The 16,562-nt window shown below is 35.6% G+C and overlaps 1 protein-coding gene across 1 annotated transcript in view; it reads left to right on the forward strand.

Moving 5' to 3' along the window:
• The window catches only part of EPYC (epiphycan), a 33,929-nt gene extending 19,243 nt beyond the window's left edge, over positions 1 to 14,686 (forward strand). Inside the window, exons 2-6 of the mRNA XM_004417940.3 lie at positions 2,858 to 3,026; positions 8,196 to 8,354; positions 9,223 to 9,425; positions 10,715 to 10,810; positions 14,108 to 14,686. Of these exons, the coding sequence (XP_004417997.1) occupies positions 2,858 to 3,026; positions 8,196 to 8,354; positions 9,223 to 9,425; positions 10,715 to 10,810; positions 14,108 to 14,278 (798 nt within the window). The 3' untranslated portion in view covers positions 14,279 to 14,686. The remainder of the gene's footprint in view (positions 1 to 2,857; positions 3,027 to 8,195; positions 8,355 to 9,222; positions 9,426 to 10,714; positions 10,811 to 14,107) is intronic.
• The last annotated feature ends 1,876 nt before the right edge of the window (positions 14,687 to 16,562 follow it).

Here is a 16,562-nt window from a genome sequence, read left to right on the forward strand (position 1 = left end):
TACTCTTCCATGGACATGGAATGTGCTCCTAAGCACAGTCTATCACGACATAAATTATCTATAGTTCCAAGACCAGGTAAACAAAAGAATAGAAATGGACAACTTACTGCAAACCAATCAACGCAAAAATGTATACTGCTGGCACAAGGTCTAAGAAGATATGCAAGTACAGTAATGACTAAGCTCAAGGTCATATGTAGGAGTGACCCTTTGTATTATGTTTTTAAACTTTAGGGAAATATAATGAACAGATTAAAAAGTCAATTCAGTAGGAAGTAAGTCAAAGTAAAATAAGGAGGTAAAGGAAAACGAATGGAGGAAAACTCTGAAAGAATTAATATTTATATCAGAGGCTCAGTTATATTTGTATTTGAGTGTTACCAATTGTAGCTTGAGAAAAAGGGGCGGGGATGCTTTTTGGCCATTTGTGTTTACACCCCAAATTTAGGTTTCTGCAGCATAAGCATAAAAGTCTGCCACAAGGAGAGCCAGGTAGACATCTCTGGCTAGATGTCTTTGCATGCATTGCCTCAAAACACATGACAGGATGAAAATTGTTAAAAGAGGAAAAAAGACAGAAGCCTAAATCACTTCTATTCAATAGTGCGAATAAATGTTTCTGCAATGCGAAAAGTTCTCCACGCACAGTACTTTGAGGTTACAGTTCTGCAATTTTGCTGAACTGAGAAGGCATTTCTTTCCCTTGGTTTTAACAGTTGTTCAGCATTCACATTTTATTAGCAAGTAAGCATGAACAAAACAGTTTCTGATAAACACAAAAGCTGTTTTGCCTCATTATCTTGGATGACAAGTGAGATCTTACAGCTTCACATCAAATCAGTGGAAAAACAATTTTCTGTAAAAAGTATGTGCAAACATTTTTCCTGCAAAGCTAAAGATTCAAGGCAATGTGTCTGGAATGTGTTTCTCCCTTTAGGCTGCCTCCATTCCATGAAACATCTGTCTCAATTTCCGCTCTTCCTGGAGCCTCCTTTTGGTCTCTCTGCAAATCCATTACTTCTGAATCTGCCTCATTCTGACCCTACAGATGGAAACCGTATGTCTGTCTCCTTAAGGAAGTGTGCCCAATCTTCTCAAGTGGAGATTTCTGGCCAATTTTTATAATATCTTCATGTTGGCTTCCTAACGCTCCAAATACAGTATGATTTGCTTTTGGTTTGATTTCAATGCATTAAAGTAAACATTAACTTATTAACTGATTCTTCTCAGCAAAATCTCTAAAATTAAGTATAGAGCTGTGAATTAGATATACTTTGGACAAGCAAATTTGTTTTTTCTACACTTATAAGTACTTGTTGATTGTCTATTATGCTATAGCCTTGAGGTACAAAGATAAAAGACATAACTCAGAGCGTACCACTTAGTAGGCTTGGAAAGGTAGAAAACTGATGGAACCCACACAACACAGTGTAGGAAGGGCTGAAATGGAGACACTTTACAGAAGCACAGAGGGAAACACAATTCAGAAATGTAAACTGACGAAAGAAAGTGTAGTGTTTCTTTAAAAGGATAATTTTTATTTGTGAAGCAATGTATTCAAATTTATCAAAAGTGACATTAAAAAACGTGTATCTTTAAAATGTTATGGTTATCTGAAACATCTATCTAAAACATCCAGAAAATATCTGGCCCAATTATGTGCTTATTTAACACGTGAAAGTAATAGTTTGCATGTCATTTTGACATTAAATAAGTTAGAAAGTGATTTGTGCATTTTTTTTTTTTTTTTTTTTGCTTTGTTAGTGAGAGCAAATAAACAAGAGGGTGGAAAGAAGCAAGAGGGCTTATCAGAGTGGTCAAAAGAGAATCTGGGATTTCTGGGGATGCCATAAGGAGACTAGGCCCCAAAGTTGGGTCCTGCCTCTTGCCAACTCTGTTGTCTTGAGCAGATTTCCTGCTCAATCTTACAAGTCCTTCGGGGAGGTAGACCTTTACTAACTACCAAAAAGGAACAGACATTGAGACAAGGGAAAGGAGTGGAGAGTGAGGGGTTGTTCTAAATGCAAACAATACTCTTAGAGGCAACAACCTCATTACTTAAAATATGCAAGTAAGGAGAAAAGCAAGTATAACCTAAAATATAATTTCCGAAAAAATCTTTGAGTATTTTTTCAATCTATGAATGCCTCCTATTGTCAAAGCTCTCAAAAAAGTCAATTTTAAAGGTCAAATATTGTTGGTAATACTTATTTAAAATAATATTGAAAATATATGAGAAATGGCATATCATAATCAAATCGTATAGCTTTTATGTGTCCATAAATTTTATTTTAGTAGAAATACTTTTCAGTAAAATACAATTAGAGGAAGTATAAGTTGTTGTAAAGGAACAGAATATTTGAATCTAGGAAACCAAGGATTAAAAGGACTAGAACATACACATCAACTTCTAATTGGTTATTATCTTCAAGGGGAGTGGAATTAAGACTGCAGGGTGAAGGGGACTTTTGGATTTTACTCTGCACATTTCTGGATTAATTTGACTCTTTCACAAAAATAATGCATTCTTGTAAGACTATGGATTTAGAAAACAATAAATGAGGTGTTTTCTTTTAAAATCTATGAAATAAACATATCAAGAGGTTTAAAAGAGAAAGAAGACCAAAAAAAAGGCATTGGAAACTGTTACTAAGATTTGAGAAACAAAATTAATTAAAAACAACAATAGCAGTAATTAGAACCACACGTGCCCTCCCAAGCAAGCAGCCCAGCTACAGTGTTGAACTTCAGAGCAGGAGTGACCTCTTGTGGCAAAGATGGATACATTTTAACGTTGTGTCACTGGCACAGGGGGTGATTGAGAAGGTTGCCTGATGAAATTCTGCTTCTTTTTCAGGCTGGACTAGCGACAGTGATGCCTTCCGGGAACAGAGAGCTCCTCACCCCGCCCTCACAGCCAGAGGAGACCGAGGAGGAGGAGGAGGAGTCCACCCCCAGGCTGATTGATGGCTCCTCCCCACAGGAGCCCGAATTTCCCGGGGTTCTGGGCCCACACACCAATGAAGGTCAGGTCCATCAAAGCTGAATTGTAATTAAATCCACTTGTTCATTCCTCAAAACTGCCAAGCTCCAAGGCTGCGGGGAACCCTCATGACCCAAGGAGCAAGTTTTGGAATAGGCTATGTTTAAAGGAGGAGATACACATGTATTTTGTATTCAATATAAAGCAATTTTAATAATTCAGCTTTGGTCTGATGGAAGTGATCAAATAACCAAAGATTTGAGATGGAAATATTTGCCTGGCATCATTACTCAAAATCTTTGTGGTAGAATGCACTTCTATAATAAATGATATTCTGTTAGCAAAATCAGAATCTATGTCTGAGATCAGACCACAGCAGTTCAAGGAGATAAGGTGGTGATGGATGATGATGATGATGATGAGGATGGTAATAGTAAAAATAGTTTACATTGACTGAGCTATCTGTGGGCCATAATGCTTAGCACTTCACATTATCTCATTTGACTATTGCAACCTCCCTGTGAAGGTGTTATTATTATTCTTTCCATTATTCCCGAGGAAACTGGCAGAAAAAGGGTAGGAACTTGACAGATATCACATAACTATTAGTTTCACACACTGGATGTGAAGCTAGCCTGTTCTGATTCTTGTCTGTGTACTTATTGGAAAACAGGCTTCTTCTCATTTAGTCCTAAGGAAGCAGCAGAGAGAGGAAAAGAGAGGAAAGCATTCCATATCATATGGCCTGAAGGTGGTCTAAACCAGAGTCTTTTAGTTAATGAGAAGGAATTCCTGGTGCTAAATAAGATTCTGTGATTTGTCTATATTTCTTGTTGGAATCTGTCAGTGTTAACCTTTGGAATACTCTTGTGGACTCACACCAGAATACTCATGCACACATGGAGAATGGCATAGTGAGGGGGGTGTAGAAAAAATGAGTAGGCTTCCCACTGCAAAGGTTCAGCTACTCTGGAGTGTCTCTGTACTCTAAGTTCTGGACATAGAAAACTTATTTTAAAATGACCACTGTTCCCACGGATATTTCTGTCTAGTACAGGGAGACAGACATGTAAACAAATTTAGAGGCAATAATGTGGTACAAGTAATATGAGAAAAGTCTGAACAGAACATACTGAGACAACAAGAGAGAGAGAAGAGCATTCAAATCCTGGCATTGCCACTTGCTGGATACACAGTCTTGAGCGAGGCAGTCAACATTTTTTTTTGCCTTAGTTTCCTCATCTAAAAACTGGGATAATAAATAATAGATCTTACCTCATAGAGTTGTTATAAGGATTCAATGAATGAATTTAGTGCCTGGTCCATAGTAAACATAATAAATGTTAGTTATTCTCATTATTCTGTTGTTGAGAGAAGAGTGTATCCTTCTTTTTACTCTAAACAAGTTTTTCAGAGTACAATATAGTATTGTTAACTATAGGCGCTATGTTGTACAGCAGAACTCTAGAACTTACTCATTTTGCATAACTGAAACTTTACACCCATTGAACAACAACTCTCTATTTCCCCCTCCCCTAGCCCCTGGTAACCACCAATCTACTCTCTGCTTCTATGAGTTTTCAACTGTTCACCACTACGTAATGTAGTTGTCATTTATGAAATGCTGCCAATACGCCAGCCACTGAAGTGCTTTATGTACATTCACTCTTTGTAGAGGCACAACAACACTATACACTAGGTGTTGTTATCTCCACTGTATAAATAAGAAAACTGAAACTCCAACGTACTATAAAAGCTGTCCAAGATTACGGAGGTGGTACGTGGGGGTGCTGGAATGCAAATGGAGACCACTAAATCCTCATCCTTAATGAACACATCATATTCTTTCCAGATAGTACACTTTCTATGGAGTAGTAGAACACTCAACAAACAGAACCAGGGAGATATACACACAATGAGAAGGAAATGTAAGTACCTAGGAGAAAACCCTCAGAATGGGGAAATTAAATATCTCCAGAACATTACTTACTTTTAAGTAATTTCAGATGCTTCACAAGTTGACTGATCTGGCATCATTACCTGTACTAGGGGTCTTTCAGCTGAGCCAGGAACAACAGAAAAGCATAATGTCCAATCTTTTTCAAAGTTTTAGTCAAAATTATGGCTCAATAATATCAGTTTTGAAACAATATAAAAAAACCTATAAGTCTTAAAAAATTTTGTCTCTACAGTAGTCTGAGAGTGAGTAATGAAGTTAAAAGTTTAATTTGCATTTTAATTTCCAGAGAAGAAGCATCACCAGAAATTCTAAACTTTAAAATTAAATTTAAATCTTATAAATTTATGAAAGTTAAAGAGTTTGGAAATACTTAGAACATTAAAAATCAAAGTATCATATTATTTTACTATGAATACAAATTTCTAAAAATAATATTCTGAAGCCTCATAAAGTAGGCTTGAGTTATGAGAGGAAAAACTAGAATTAAATTATAACTGGTGTGAATATATATAATTACCCTACGCAAATACTGCTAAATTAGCACAGTCATGAATATATAAAGGAATCAAATGCCTTACTTTCTAAAAATTTTATGATAAGTGGCAAATATCAATTTATAATGATTGGATAAATTAGCAAGTATTAAATATTTTACAGCTCCCCCTTACAAATTTTTTTCCTAGATTTCCATTCTTAAAATAGTTTTCGTTCTGAAGTTGTTACAGTAAATGATTTTCCTGTTTAATGACAGCAATTAGACCTTAGTAGGTGCATTAGTAGTTCTTGATCACAAACCACAAATGGATCCTTCAACTAAGGTGACCAAATGTCCCAGTTTGAGTGGGAGTGAGGGGTTCCCAAAATAGGGGACTTTCAATGACAGAGGACTTTCCAAACCAGGAAAGTCTCAGCTAAGTCAGGATGAGTCGATTTTGAGCAATCCCAAGAAAGTCCTCCCATCTCTTTCTTCTGTCCCTCTCATGGCTGCTTCACTTCCTCCATGCATCTCACATCTCACAACCCTTCCTCTCCTCCTCCCTTTACTCCTCAAGCTCATCAGAAAGCTTAGCCTCCTATTTCACGAAGAAAATGCAATCATCCCATTGGCAGCTTTTTGGTCTTTCTGTTTTCAGACATATAATTTACGAACACCTACATCCATGCACCTTATCTCCCTCTCCTCCTATTACAACAGAGGGACTGTCTGTCCTCCCACATGTGGGATGTTAACTCTTCCCACTATGCTTTGTGTTCCATTTCCTACTGCCTTCTCAGGATCCTTTTTATATTCAACCTCTTCTCCTTCAGATCCTTTTCTTCACGTCTCTCCCACTTTAGTCAATTTCCCTCATCATGCACACCATCGATACATTTCCTATAGTTATCACCATCTCTCTTTCCTCCTTCTTCACAGTCAGACATCTCAATAGCATTGTTTCTATTTGCTGTAACTATTTCCTCACCTCCAACTTCCTCCTTAATTGGCTGCAATCTGGCTTCCAGCCTCATCACTCCATAGCTCTTACTGAAGTCTATAACCACCACAATAACTAATCCAAGACACATTTTTCAGTCCTGAACTTCCCTGACATATCAGCAGCCTTAGATGGTTTTCTGTTCCCTTTTCCTCCAAACTCTTTCTCCACTTGGCCTCCATAATATTGCCCCATCTTATTTTCCTTCCTTCCTTCTGGTCATTGCTTTTCTATCTCCCTTAAAAGCTCACTGTCCTCTATGTGACCACTAATCCGAGAGTGAAAGAGGGGTAAGGGTGTGTGTGTATGTGTGTGTATGATAGATAGATAGAGAGAGATTAATATGTTGGGCTATAATCCAGCGTCACAAATACCTTTTGGATCTGTTGCCTTTTCTATCACCATTTCCCTAGCCAAGCAACCACCATCTTTTATCTAGACAACAACTCATTCCACTCTGCCCACTGGCCCTCCTTCAATCTTCCACCACACCTTCAAGCACGATGATATCTTAACATGCAAATCAAATCATGTAATACCACTGCCCATCCTTAGAATAAGGAACAAAACCTGTAACACAGCCTGTAAGGCCCGTGCATGTTATGCCCCACACATTCCAATGCTCTCTGCGCTGTAGCTACGTGGACCATCTTTCAGTCCCTCCAAAGTGAAGGGACTTGATGCATGCTGCTTCCACTGCCTGCATACTCTTCCCTCCCACCTGCATAGTCAACTCCTTCTCTTCCTGCAGATCTCAACTCAATTTTCACCTCCTCAGAGAACCATGACTCTCAGACTGGATCAAATTCCCCTATTTTATGCTCATATGATATTTCATGACATTTACCACAGTCATCATTTTATTTATTTGTGTAATCAACATTCATCTTACATAGCAGATCATAAAACAGAACTGTGTCTCGTTGTGCTCACCACTGTTTCACCAGCTAGCACAGTGCCATTTACATAAAAAGGATTCAATAAATTACATATTGACTGAATTAATATTAATGATTATTGCCTTACCTTTTTCTTGAAGCAGATTTTGTTTCAGTGGAGTGTTTATATATTGAACTAAAGAACTAATAAAATATGGTATGTGATGTTTTAAATTTATAAAGACCACAATCTTAATATTTACATTTGCAAATAGAATTTCTAATAAATAGAAAAGCAACAACCATGCAGTATTCACTCAATAATTTAAAATAAAATTTTAGGGCCGGCCCCGTGGCTTAGCCGTTAAATGCGCGCGCTCCGCTGCTGGCGGCCTGGGTTCGGATCCGGGTGCGCACCGACATACCGCTTCTCCAGCCATGCTGAGGCTGCGTCCCACATACAGCAACTAGAAGGATGTGCAACTATGACATACAACTATCTGCTGGGGCTTTGGGGAAAAAAAACGAGGAAGATTGGCAATAGATGTTAGCTCAGAGCCAGTCTTCCTCAGCAAAAAGAGGAGGATTAGCATGGATGTTAGCTCAGGGCTGATCTTCCTCAAAAAAATAAATAAATAAAAATAAAAAATAAAAATAAAAACATAAAAAATAAAATAAAATTTTAAAACATTACAAAGAATATACTAATTATTGGGGCAGCTGTAATTGGTATATGTGACTTGAATGTTCTACACACAGAAAACTATATGAGAAAATGTGAAATATACCAGGATGGTCTGTATGAGACTCTAATCTTGCTTAACAAACATGCCTAATCACATTATTTGTTAGAAATTGCTTTTGTTAATTGCATGTAATTATTTGTCTCTATCTTTTAGACTTTCCGACCTGCCTTCTGTGTACCTGCATAAGTACCACCGTGTACTGTGATGACCATGAACTTGATGCTATCCCTCCGCTGCCCAAGAACACTGCTTATTTCTATTCCCGCTTTAACAGAATTAAAAAGATCAACAAGAATGATTTTGCAAGCCTAAGTATGAGTGACAGCACTAATATCCTTCTCTTCTTTACAGACTTTCCTAAGATTTTTGCCCTGTAAAATGTTGGTACTGAAAAGGAAACTTGAATATAAAATATGGCTCATAAATCAATTAGTTTTTCATATTTAAATATTTGAAGGTTTGTTTTAATTATGATAAAAGATGATGAATAATGAAAGGTCATTATGAAACTATGTAGTTATTGATATTTTCAAATAAACTATTTTTAACTAAATAAAAATCGTAAATATCATATTTTATAAGCTAGAACTCATTATCATGTTATGACATTAAGAGTAAAATGTCATGGTCACGTATTTACTAGAATTTGGCTTGTTTCAATAGACTTCCACTACAGCACAATTGCTTTATGACTGATGAATGCAAGCCGAAATTCTGACATTATAATTGTTGCCAATTTAAAAGAATTTTGGCACTTCTTTTCACAAAGTGTTTTAATCTCTTGAAAATTTCTTCTTAATAATTTTGTATTTTAATGCTAATGTATCTTTGACAATTAGAAAACACAACAATCTGCCGCCACTGAGGAAAATGTTTTAAATGGTAAATTTCAGACAAAGTTTATGAAGAATATAAGTCAAAGACTAGTTATTTTAGATAGAAGAAATTGTCACAATTTCTTTGCTAAAGTTACACTTTCTTATAAGTGCATAAATATGAACAGTATTTGGAAGAAACAATTAAATTCTAAAAAGTAGTTAGAAATTATTATTTCATTAACTGTCCATTGCTAATTAAATTCTTATTTAAATTTGCTTGTATGTGGGAAAATTTATATTCATATTTTTATGTGAGCAAAACATATTCAAGAATATTTAACTACGTCCATTTTTTCTTCTAGATGATTTAAGAAGGATTGATCTGACATCAAATTTAATATCTGAGATTGATGAAGATGCATTCAGAAAGCTGCCTCGACTCCGAGAGCTTGTCCTGCGTGACAACAAAATAAGGCAGCTCCCAGAATTGCCAACCACATTGACATTTATTGATATTAGCAACAATAGACTTGGAAGGAAAGGCATAAAGCAGGAAGCATTTAAAGTGAGTTTTAAGTCTGGATATGAAAGACTTTCATCTTCCCATTCCATTTGCTGTCAATGACTAGCCTTTTTATTTCTACAAAGGTATTCAATATGATGAGACTTAACTCTTAAAATTAACTTTACATCACTCTTTATCATGCTTTTGGGAAATACTTTGTTCTGGTATGATCTAAGGCTGATCAAGCACCAAGGACAGGAAGCAGAGCTGGCATAAGAAGTGGGTGGCTATCTGGGGCACCAATCTATAAGCTGCACCTGGAAATGGTGTACGCCAGATAATTTGTATTTAGCAAGAACTCCACTCAAGGAGAGCATTTCATGTGGTTAAAAGGATAAGTACTTGTGCAGGGTGTGAGTGGTGCCTTGAGGATAGAAGATTTCTAAATTACTTTGTAAGGAGGATGGATTCAGTTAATCTTAAGCAGTTTGTTTTCTAAGTGAAGGAAGCAAGTTTGGGGCAGTAGTGACTTGCTTAGAATAACAGCATAGAGTCTGAGAACGATAACCAGCCAGCTTTCTTACCCATTCTTACCCTGTTCAAGCTGCTCCTCTAAATATATGTTGAACAAATAAATTTAAAATACTGTTTGAAGTGACATCACATTACTTCCATGGAGGCTACAGGGGGTCATGTGGACTCATAACGTAACACTGGGCAATGATGAAAGTCCTGTCTCTCCACTAGCCCTCCTGTGACACGAGCCTGGTGGGCAAGGGAGTTAGTGCACCTCATTAGAGCCTGGCAAGGGTCAAAGTCTAGTCTCTCCACTCAGCGTTTGTTGGGATGGGTGCTGGTGAGTCACAGTTTGTCCTGTGGTATTTGGCTAGAGTAGATGTGTTATTGTCTAAATGTTTTCTGTCTGGCTAGGCTGCCCTTTTCCTGCTACTTGGGCTAGAGAGAACAGGCTTTTGTTGGGGAGAAATTCTTATTTCTCCATCCCTACAACATGAAGGAAATTCTTGCTATGCCTCACCAAAATCCTATTGTAGAGTGTCTTAAATGGGAAGTCACCGACTTGCTTAAATGGAGAAAGTTAGAGTGGATAGTTCCTCCAAGAGATTGAGAAATATGTTTCATTTCTATCAAGAGACATTTGCTTGCCATCAATTCTTCTAAAATTAATTTGAATTGTCTAGTAACTTAGAAAACTAGTCTGCCTCAACTTCACAAAACAAGACCTGGACGGGCATGTGTTATTTTACGAATAGTTGCATGAACAGGAAATGGAAAATACAACTGTGGCACCACTGATTTCTATTAAGCCTCTACATTGGGAATGTTTACAGGATATGTATGATCTCCATCATCTCTACCTCACCGATAACAACTTGGACCACATCCCTCTGCCACTTCCAGAAAATCTACGGGCCCTTCACCTCCAGGTAGGCTTCTACTAGTAAGGTATGCCCAACAGCTCCATGGAAGACAAAAGCACGGGAGGAAATCAGGACTCAAACAGCTGTTTATAATAGCGTGTCGACACACTGTGACAATTTTTCTTCTTTTTCTCCTCTCTCTCATTTTTGCTTTCTCTCAATCTGAGTACAAAGTATTTGTACATTCCTGACTATACTGGTTTATTTCTGATAACCTTAGTCTTTATTTTCATTCTTTGCCAAATCATAATGCATCTTTTCGGCATACAAAGATTCTTTCGACAAAAAGAAAAATTGAGGGCCGGCCCTGTGGCTTGGTGGTTAAGTGCGCGCGCTGCGATGCTGGTGGCCCGGGTTCGGATCCCGGGTGCGCATCGAGGCACCACTTCTCCGTTCATCCTGAGGCCGAGTCCCACATACAGCAACTAGAAGGATGTGCAGCTACGACACACAACTATCCACTGGGGCTTTGGGGGGAAAAATAAAATAAATAAAATCTTTAAAAAAAAAAAAAAAGAAAAATTGAAAGCATCATCTGCTGAAGAAGTGTATAAGGATTAGAAATGGAAGAGAAAAAGAGAGAAAGAAAAATCTAATTTGATTTTAGCTTTCAGGGGAAAAATGTCAATTTTAGCTTTTGATGTTAGGTTTTATGTATTGAATTAAATTCAATTCTAGAACATTCCTATCTGCTGAGAGATGACAGACTTCCATCTCTCTGGATTAAGAAAATGCAGTCTTTTCTAAACATATTTGAAAGTCTGCGTTATTTTAAATTCCATTAAGCTACATATTATCTTTGAAGTAATAAATGGAAACACATTTTCAAAAATGTTATGATCTAATATTTTCTAAACATATTTCATTTAAATATATTAAAAATATGCTCAATTAAAATAAACATTTTCAGTTATTAAAACAAAGAAAGATAAATTACTTATTTCAGATGTAAGTTTTGGTCTACAGCTGTAATCAATTTTCTGTAATAATTTCATCTGTTCTGTGGAATAAATCTGTAGAGAACACATCCATTGTGTGCTCAGAGAAATAACATCATAGTGTAATATTACAGTCTTCTAGCAGAAAAAGTGCAAACCATCACAAGAAGTGATTTTGCTATGTGAGAGCAGGTCTCTGATTCCTATGTTTTCCTCTGTGGATTCTGTAAATATTTACATCTGTGTCTTTTCTTTTATTCCTGTTAATATATATCTTTCCATACTTTTTTGGTGTCTCTTTGCATATATCTGTCTTCGACGCCTGGCTCTTTTGAGAGATTTATTTTCTGGCTGTGTTCACTTCCTTAATATACATGTCCTTTCTAGTTCTCATCGTGTTTCTGGATGTCTCTCTCAGTCTCTGTTTTTCTGGGGGCAAATTTTTATGTATCTAAGGATTTCTTGCCTTGTTTATGACTGGAGGAGGATTTTCAAGGGAATCCTCAAGGAAAGTTTGGATATGTTTTCCAATTCTAAATTAAATTTTATTACTGTTGTCTGTGATGATATTGACTCTACAAAGTAACCAGTTCTCTGATCTCATATTTAAACACAATGTGCTTGTATATATGAGATTTTTTTTGAGGTAATTGGCATTACACTCCTTATTCTAACGTTTAAAAGGCATTAAGTGCACCTTTTAAAATATTTCTCTTTCATGACCACCTCACCAAAATCCACCATAATACTGTTTTTAATTTACATTGTCTTCAATTTATATTTATTTCTAATGCACATAGAAAAATCCCCCTTTTTGATTCATTTGAAAAATTTTTACCAACATATAGTATAGTAGTAAGGAATACCAGCTCTGGCAAAAGCAGATTCCCTGAGCTAAAATTCTACTTCCAACACTACTGAATGATTGGACAAATATCTGAACATCCTTGCATTTCAGTTTTAGTCATAAGTAATTCACTAAACTATTTGAACAAATAAATGAGTTGAGCAATGTGGCAGGTTATAAAATCAATATAAAATATCAGTTGTATTTCTATACATTAGCAATGAACTAAACCCCAATGGGATACCACTTCATACCTGCTTGGTTGGCTAAAATAAAGGAGATAGAAAATTGCAAGTGTTGCTCAGGATGCAGAGAAAATTGGAACTGTCATACATTGTTGGAAGAAATGTCAAATGGTGCAACTACTTTGGAAAACAGTTCAACGGGTCCTTAGAATGTTAAACATAGAGTTAGAATACGACCCAGTAATTCAACTCCTAGGTATATACCCAAGAGAATTGAAAACATATGTGCAAACAAAATTTGTACACAAATGTTCACAGAAGCATTATTCATGAGAGCCAAAAAGTAGAAACAATTCAAATTCCTATTAACTGATGAATGGATAAACAAAAATGTGGTATACCCATACAATGGAATATTATTGGGCAATAAAAAAGAAAGAAGTACTGATACATGCTACAACATGTATGAACTTTGAAAATACAATTCTAAGTGGAAGAACCCAGTCACAAAAGATGATATATTGTATGATTCCGTTTATGTGAAATGTTCAGAATGGGAAAATCCATAGAAACAGAAAATAGTTTAGAAGCTGCCAGAGGGTAGAGGTAGGGAAAAATGGGGAATTACGGCTAACATCTATGGGATTTCTTTGGAGGATGTTTAAAATGTTCTGAAATTAAATTGTGATGCTTATACAAGTCTGTGAATATATTGAAAACCACTGAACTATACACTTAAAATGGGTGAATTTTATGGTATGTGAAATATATTCAATAAAACTATCTTTAAAAATCTAATTCTGGGCCCTGCTTATCTCCCTGATATTTTCTCACTCTCTCCCTCACTTTACTTTAGCCATGTTGACTTTTTTCCCATTCTTGAATGTGCCATGCTAATTACTCAGAATCTGAACTTGTGTTCTCTCTACCTGGGATAGTCTTACCTTGGCTCTTTCCCTGCTCGTGTCTTCTTGTCATTCCATTCTCAGCTCTATTGCTATCTCTTAAGACAACTTTTCACAGCCACTATCCTTTCTTCAGAGTTCTCATCATTTTGGAAATAACTTTTTTTCTTTAAATTTGTTTTTTTACCTTCTTATCTTACATTCCCTTTACTGACATATAAGCTCCATCAGGGCAAGCACGTGTCTTTTTGTTAATTGATTTATCCCCATTGCCTAGAAAGTGCTTGATGTATAATAATCACATAACATGCATTTTTGGATGAGAGAAGGAACAAAAGAATAAAAACAGGGGTGAGCAATTGGACTATGTTATAATCAATACTAAGGGTACGTTATATCTTGTCATAAAATATTTTCATCTTTTTCAGAATAACAACATTCTGGAGATGCATGAAGATACCTTCTGCAACGTTAAAAATTTGACTTATATTCGAAAGGCCCTAGAGGACATTCGACTGGATGGAAACCCTATCAACCTCAGCAAAACTCCTCAAGCGTACATGTGCCTACCTCGCTTGCCTATTGGGAGTCTTGTCTAATTTCAGATAGCGGTTAGCATCATGATGCCTACTATAACAAAACAATTCTCAGGCTCTCTTCATAAACAAAACTCAGCATGATGCTTTCAAATTGTGTTCTGAAAGATACATGATTACATAAAATACAGCTAAAAGTTTTAAGATATGATGGCAATTTCATAATCTAAGAAAAACACCAGATGAAACCGGAATAAACCAAAAGATGTACAGAAAGAGCAAAACTAAATGATAAAAAATATTTCACAGATATTCTTATAAATCACATGTAACTTGCAGATTTTAGGGATTCATATCCTGTATAACTTCAAATCAAGCATATAATAAGGAAAAATTAAAAATAAACACTTTAGGTATATTGCCAAGATTTAGATATTTTTAATTAAACTTTTCTATTCCTTTTTTTTTTCACTAAAGCATGTTTCTGTTTCTGAATTCACTAAATAAAATGAAGAAAAGAATAAAAATATTTGAAAATTACAATGGCCTTGTGGGAAAATATTCATTATAATCACAGCATGCAAATAAATATAGCAATAATATACATAGTTTCAGTTTTTGAATAATAATATTTTATCATCTTAAAGACCTGTCAAATCATTTTAGACCTTTGCTAAACTGACCAGTTACTTGGCATATTTCTATGCCTGTGAAAAAAATAAAATTTAGGAAATGGAACATATAGACAATGATAGATAACCACACTAGGGAAGAAGTTAAGGAATACCTTCTAAGGAAAGTGGATCTTTCTGAAGTGTACAATCATAATACAGGCACATGGTTAAAAACTGAAAGATAACAAAAGAAAATACAATGAAAGGTGATTTTCCTTCCAGATGCAAATCCCAAATTCCACTCCCTAGAAATAAATAGGCAATGGTTTCTTGCATACCTTTATGAAGTTTTAATTTCCCCTTTTTTTACAAATGTATATGTGTATGTGCTACATGTATATACATTTCACCATTACATATGTACGTATACATGTAAACATAGATTTTTAAGTACAAAAGGTGATCATTATTCTGAACTTTGCTTGTTTCACTTAAAAATATTTCTTGGTGATTTTCCATATCAGCACATACAGCTCTACTGATTCTGAAAACCACAATCAGCCCATTACACTGATGTACATTTTATTTTTTCTATTTACACTAAAATTGCAAAGAATATCCTTGCCTGAACATAAATATCTTTGTGTACATGTGAGAATACATTTATGGATAAATGCATGGAAGTACAATTCCGGGTCAAAGTGTATATTATTTTAAATTTTAATAAATATTATTAAAATGCCCTTCAAAGATACTGCACCCACTTACACTTTCACCAACAGTGTAGGAGAGCGCATGATTCTTTACAACCTCACCAAGATGGCTTAATATCAAACTTTTTCATGATTGCATAATTTATTTCTGAATTAACATATTAAAGTAAAAAAGTGAGACAATTAATTGCCAAGACATCTCCAACATTTAAAAACACACAATACATATTTTTATTTTCAACTATCTCTTTCAGGTAAATATATTTCCTCATCTAAATTATCTGAATTTTTTCTCATCGCTCCATATCATTCATCATATGCCATTATTTGTAGACGCTACAGCTAAATATAGAATTTCTGGAGTGTAACAATTAAAGAGAATTGTTCTAATGTGTCTCCACGTAAATTAATAAGCATTTCCTTGTTTCAATTTAAAAGTATAAACATCAATATGTCATTAATAACAAGAAGTATGTTAATTTGCTTGAGACCAAAAAGTATGTTAATTTGCTTGAGACCAATGCAGGAAAACCAATCATCATTTAGTCATAATTTGTGAACCCCAAAGTTTAAAGACTTAAAATAGAATAACCATTAAGCCATCAAGTGCTATAATCTGATGATATTTAAAAATTGATTGAAAGAGTTTTTGTTCTGACTTTTTAGATACATTATCTCGTGACTACATTATCACGAATCAGACTAAAAGTAGAATTTAATTCTACCATTGTATCTCTATATCAGTTTTCTACGGCTGCCTAAAAAATATTGCCACAAAATTAGGAGTTTAAACAGCACCCATTTATTATCTCACAGTTTGTGTAGGTCAGAAGTCCTTCACGACTCAATTGGGTTCTCTGTTTCGGATTTCACAAGACAGCAAATGTTGTTGTCTGGGCTCTTCCTGGAAGGTATGGGAAATTATCCACCTCTAAGCTCATTCAGTTTATTGGAAGACTTTGTTCCTTGCGGTTGTTGGACTAAAGTCCCCAATTCCTGGCTGTTAGCCAAGGGCCCATC

Source organism: Ceratotherium simum, chromosome 25 (assembly GCF_057802395.1).
Source record: "Ceratotherium simum simum isolate JZ-2026a chromosome 25, ASM5780239v1, whole genome shotgun sequence".
NCBI lineage: Eukaryota > Metazoa > Chordata > Mammalia > Perissodactyla > Rhinocerotidae > Ceratotherium > Ceratotherium simum.